The sequence below is a fragment of the Heptranchias perlo genome, chromosome 35 (assembly GCF_035084215.1).
Source record: "Heptranchias perlo isolate sHepPer1 chromosome 35, sHepPer1.hap1, whole genome shotgun sequence".
In the NCBI taxonomy this organism is placed as follows: Eukaryota; Metazoa; Chordata; class Chondrichthyes; order Hexanchiformes; family Hexanchidae; genus Heptranchias; species Heptranchias perlo.
The window spans coordinates 6,318,627-6,324,240 of NC_090359.1; the positions used below are offsets into that span (position 1 = coordinate 6,318,627).

The 5,614-nt window shown below is 41.7% G+C and overlaps 1 protein-coding gene across 1 annotated transcript; it reads left to right on the plus strand.

The window, feature by feature from the left end:
* Positions 1-439: 439 nt before the first annotated feature.
* On the plus strand, positions 440-5,284 carry LOC137301999 (probable G-protein coupled receptor 139). Its single transcript, XM_067971712.1, has 2 exons — positions 440-536; positions 4,389-5,284. Exons 1-2 carry the CDS (start codon positions 440-442, stop codon positions 5,282-5,284), a joined length of 993 nt encoding a protein of 330 aa, XP_067827813.1.
* The last annotated feature ends 330 nt before the right edge of the window (positions 5,285-5,614 follow it).

Genomic DNA, 5,614 nt, shown 5'->3' on the forward strand with positions numbered 1-5,614 from the left:
TCATCTCCATAATCCATTGTTCCAATTCTCCACTGATCGGCTTCCCATCGTTTACCATCCGTGAAATTCTGATCATGCGAAACTCAGCTGCCCATATCCTATCAGCGACCTAATCCCACTCCCACACTAATTGCGGCCAATACAACTTATTGTGGAACTTGTATGCGTGTATGAAGGTGCAGCTTTTAACCTGGTCTCCGGGGCTTCATCTGAATGGAAGTTCTGTTGTTCTTGTTCGAGATCATGGAATGAGAGTTGTTTACTTCACCTGTTAGTTCAGTGACTGTAATTAAACCCAGTCAGCACGGGACCTGATTTTCTGCCCGGTTGGATTCACTCTGCTATAATTAAGGAAAATCCACTGTTTGTGTCAATCGGAGAATTTATCCCAGGATCAGGACCAACCATCGAATCATCGCTTCTTGCAGAAGGGGAAATAATGTCTCTTAGTTACATGATCAAGCTCCAGATTCTATGGGCGCTTAATGACATACAAAAGATTTACTTCCCCATCCTGGCTGCGTTCGGTGTCCCGGGTAAGTTACTATCTGCACCTGGTACTTCAGGAAGCCGAGTTTATCTGTAGTGACATCTTCGTTAGCCTGTCCAGCTCTTTATTTAGTTACTCTCTCTACATTACAACAGTGACTGCACTGCAAACCTCATTGGTTGTGAAGCACTTTGGAACGTCCTAAAGTTGTGAATGGCGCTACCAAAATGTAATTCTTTCTTCCTTTCTTTTCATTGATTGTGTGTGTTTGACATTGGTCCATGCTCCACTGATGTGAATTCCCATTCATTGGTGTCAGTTCAATGAAAAGTGTGTCCTCAGTGGTCATTATTAGTATCATTTCAGGCGATCTTATTAAGATCCCGGTGATCTTTCAGACGACAGGTCATGTCATGTGACTAATTCATTCTCTTTATTAAAAATGTACATTCTTCTGTAAATACTGAGTCCGAGTGTCAGGTGAGAAACGTTTTCTGAACTCACACTGTCTGCAATTTTGGCAGGACATGTTTAGTTTTTTTTCTACGAATAACACCTGCCAGAAAAATTAAACATGCATTGATGAACCAATCTGGTTCAGCTCTCACGCTTTCCATCGTTTCATCTTCTACGTTGGTGTCACTGTTCCTGACTGGTTAAGTTAGAATGGTTAAGTGAGCTACAGTTTATTTTTATTCCGGTCATTTAATGGATTTATTTCGAAAAATAACCTGTATTAATAACCGTGCCTGACTGGTTCAGTTCTTCGTATCTCTGATCAGGATGTTACGCCGCTTTTAAAGAAAGAAGAGGGAGGAAAACAAGGGAATTATAGATCAGTGAGCCTAACATCTGTTGTGGGGAAAATGCTGGAGTCCATGATTAATGATAGGGTGACTGAACATCTCGATATTTTTCAGTTAATCAGAGAGAGCCAGCATGGATTTGTGAAAGGTAGGTCGTGCCTGACAAACCTGATTGAATGTTTTGAAGCGGTGATTAAAGTAGTGGTGAGGGGAATGTCAATGGATGTTATTTATATGGACTGCCAGAAGGCATTTGATAAGGTCCCACATAAGAGCCTGTTAGCTAAAAAAGAAGCCCATGGAATCGAAGGAAACGTATGGACTTGGTTAGGAAGTTGGCTGAGCGAAAAGCGACAGAGAGTAGGAATAATGGGCAGGATGTAACTGGTGGAGTGCCGCAGGGATCTGTCTTGGGGCCTCAATTATTCACAATATTTATTAACGACTTAGATGAAGGCATACAAAGTCTCAAATCAAAGTTTTCAGATGACACAACGATTGGTGGCATTGTAAGCAGTGTAGATGAAAACATAAAATTACAAAGCGATATTGATAGATTAGGTGAATGGGCAAAACTGTGGCAAATGGAATTCAATGTAGACAAATGTGAGGTCATCCACTTTGGATCAAAAAAGGATAGAACAGGTTACTTTCTAAATGGTAAAAAGTTTAAAACAGTGGATGTCCAAAGGGACTTCGTGGTTCAAGTACATAGATCATTGAAGTATCATGAACAGGTGCAGAAAATAATCAATAAGGCTAATGGAATGTTGACCTTTATATCTAGATGACTGGAGTACAAAGGGGCAGAATTTATGCTGCAGCAATACAAAACCCTGGTTAGACCGCACTTGGAGTACTGTGAGCAGTTCTGGGCACCGCAGCTTTGGAAGGACATATTGGCCTTGGAGAGAGTGCAGCGTCGGTTTACTAGAATGATAGCCGGATTGCAAGGGTTATGTTACGAGGAGAGATTACACAAATTGGGGTTGTATTCTCTGGAGTTTCGAAGGTTATGGGGTGATCTCATCGAAGTTTCTAAGATATTAAGGGGAACAGATAGGGTGGACAGAGATAAACTATTTCCGCTGGTTGGGGATTCTAGGAGTAGGGGGCACAGTCTAAAAATTAGAGTCAGACTTTCAGGAGCGAGATTAGAAAAAAAGTTCGACACACAAAGGTTGGTCGAAGTTTGGAACTCTCTTCCACAAAATGCAGTTGATAATGCTGAATTGCTCATTTTAAATCTGTAATAGATAGCTTTTTGGCAATCAAAGGTATTAAGGGATTTCGGCCAAAGGCGTGTACATGGAGTTAGATCACAGATCAGCCATGGCGGAGCAGGCAGGAGGGGCTGAATGGCTTCTCCTGTTCCGATGTTCCTATGTTCATCGGCGCCACAATCATTGTTAGTAGCGTATTCTGACAGTGAACTCATTCGATATTGCACTGTGTGTTATTCCCTATATGAATTGGAAGCTTATTCAATTCTCACCACCGATGGAAAAGAGCAATGTTAACAATATTTGACGAGAATACAGATCGTTTTGAATTCGCTGGTTGGTGTATTATACTGCCAGCCATATTATTAAACAATATAAAGCAAATGATTGTTGTTACAAGTATTACCTGGAATGTAATTAGAAAACTTGCCTGCAAAATTGATTACATTATACTGTCATTTTCTACATTTGTATTTTTGGTGCGGAGCATCACACATGACCCTAAATATACAATTGCCGCTCATGGAGCTTAGCGTGACTCCAACTCCGTCCATCCAATGATTGACCATTGCGAATCAGAGAGCACAGTATCAGCTTGCGCCTCACTTCTAATATATAAAACAAACAGGAATTAAAATATAAAATATTTTAGACCAAGAGCAGAAAAGTGGAACAACTATCTCTCGACTAGATAATGTGGACCACGACAGGCTGCTTCTGTTTCACTTTGTGCAGAACTGTAGAACCATAGGACGCAGTCTGCAATTGAAGGGTGGGGTGTGGTGAGTGGCGGAGGTGAATTCAAAGCTAAGCTACAGAAATAGTACTTCAGTGTTTGAGTGGTCAATCTATGGAACAGGCTCTTCAGCGAATTGGTGGAAGCAGTTAGTATTGATTCATTGAAACACAAATTACCTAGGTTTCTTTCTGAAAATAACATTTTGGGGACAGTGGATGAGTGATGTGAGACATGACATATGGTAAGTGTAACGTAGTTGGGAGGAAAAGGTGATTTTGGATCTATGGTTCCCAAAGGTTTCCAACACTGGGGCTTTCCTCACCTCATGTCTGGGTCTGTTGTAGATTAATTGAGAGAGATTGATTGCTATGATTAGCCACCAACACTATTGTCGTTGTATCATGCGATTAGCAGGAAGGTAGAAGGCAAACTCGATGGACCTTGGTGTTTTTTCTTCTTGCAATGTTTATGTTCATATATTCCCATCTCTTGTGAATATTACAATCATTGGATGGGAGGGTTTGATTTGTGTCATTGCACAGATGCTCTCACTGCCTTGAACAAGTGACCAAGGTCAATGTATGAACACAGACAATGGGTGTTCTTTGCTGACGATTCCATTCAAAGGGCGTCAGCGATTCGACCATTCCTTTTCCTCCTCTGGCTCTTTTATCACGTCCCCACCTCGGGATGTTGACGTCACGTGTATCACTCCAATAGCGAACTCACACACGCTGCAATTCAATCCCGCAAACGTCCAACCTTTTCCTTTCCCGTTGGCTCAGGTGAAAGTGAGGCTTTCATTTTCCGATTGGTTGCATTTGTATTAATTCCAAACTAAGTTTCTGTTTTTAAACATATTGAATTTGATCCCGTTGCTTCACTTATTTGCCGATTCATTACTCTGATTACAAACCCTATCTCCAGGACGCCCCGTCACAGCTAAAATAATCCAATTCCATCATTGGAATAAAAGAGAAGCTGCAAATTTCTTGGCGCATTTCAGTTTATTGTGAAGAACAATTATGTCCCTGTTCTATAACCTGCTCCTTTCTTCCACTGGAAACGCATCAAATTAGTGTTTTTCCTGAGTCTGGTGAATCATTTTTCTATTTTTGTCTTGCTTACAGTTAACGTGGTGACGATTGTGATCATGTCTCGGGGAAAGTGCGGTCTCTCCAAATGTGTCACTCGCTACCTGGTGGCCATGGCAGCGGCGGATCTACTGGTCGTTATCATCGATCTGATATTAAGGCAGATTCCTATTGTTTATCGGGAACAATTTAGTTTTCTGCGGGTAATTAGAATGTGTAATATCCACGCCGTCCTGCTTTATGCAGCCACAGCCTGTTCTGTCTGGTTCACGGTCACTTTCACCTTTGATCGATTTGTGGCCATTTGTTGCCAGAAGCTGAAAACTAAATATTGCACCGAGAAGACGGCGGCTTTGGTTCTAGGAACAGTGACTGTGCTGAGCGGCTTGAAGAACATTTTCTGGTATTTTCTGTGTACAAATGAGTATTGGCTTTCTAATAGTCCCTGGTTTTGCCGTGTCCCACCCATTGTAGCTCATTCGCTGGTCTGGACGGTCACTGAATTAATGCATTATGTGTTAACGCCATTTATTCCATTTCTTTTGATTGTACTGTTCAATGTATTAACGGTCAGGCACATTGTCGTGGCCAGCAGAGCACGCAGGAGAATCCGGGGTCCCAGCAGTGGGGAGAGTCCCAGTGACCCAGAGATGGAGAACCGAAGGAAATCCATAGTTTTACTATTTGTTATATCGGGGAATTTCATCCTGTTATGGGTGGTGTTCACTGCGTGTTCTATATTGAGACGGTTGGATTATTTGGGATATCCTGTTCCCCTGCCCACATTTGTTACAGAAATCGGCTTCATGCTCCAGCTCCTGAGTTGCTGCACGAACACTTTTGTTTATGCAGTGACCCAAAGGAAATTCAGAGAGGAGTTGAGGAATGGAGTGAAATATCCCCTCGCAATGATGGTCAAATTAATTAGATGAGAAGAAAAATAAATGAAAATAAGGAAATGGCAGACTTGTTCAATAATTACTTTGTGTCAGTCTTCACAGTCGAGGAAGAGGATAATATACCTGATGTACCAGGGAAATAAATAATGAATCAAGGATTGGAACTCACTAATGTTAAGGTAAGCAAGAAAACAGTAATAGTAAAAATAATTAGCCGGATTTTGGTATGAACATATCGCTGAGGCTAACAGGGCTCACGGTATTTATGTGGAAATCGGAAAGCTGCTGCTGGCGGGCACACATTCGCAGTTAGCAGCGCAAATCCAGAACTTGCTCTCGGAAATATGATGCTCCTCCAAAAAG

Bases quoted from the DNA above. Each gene is read 5' to 3' on its own strand.
- LOC137301999 (XM_067971712.1), top strand. From the start codon at position 440: ATGTCTCTTAGTTACATGATCAAGCTCCAGATTCTATGGGCGCTTAAT. The intron at 537-4,388 runs GTAAGTTACTAT...TCTTGCTTACAG, and splicing joins GGCTGCGTTCGGTGTCCCGG to TTAACGTGGTGACGATTGTG.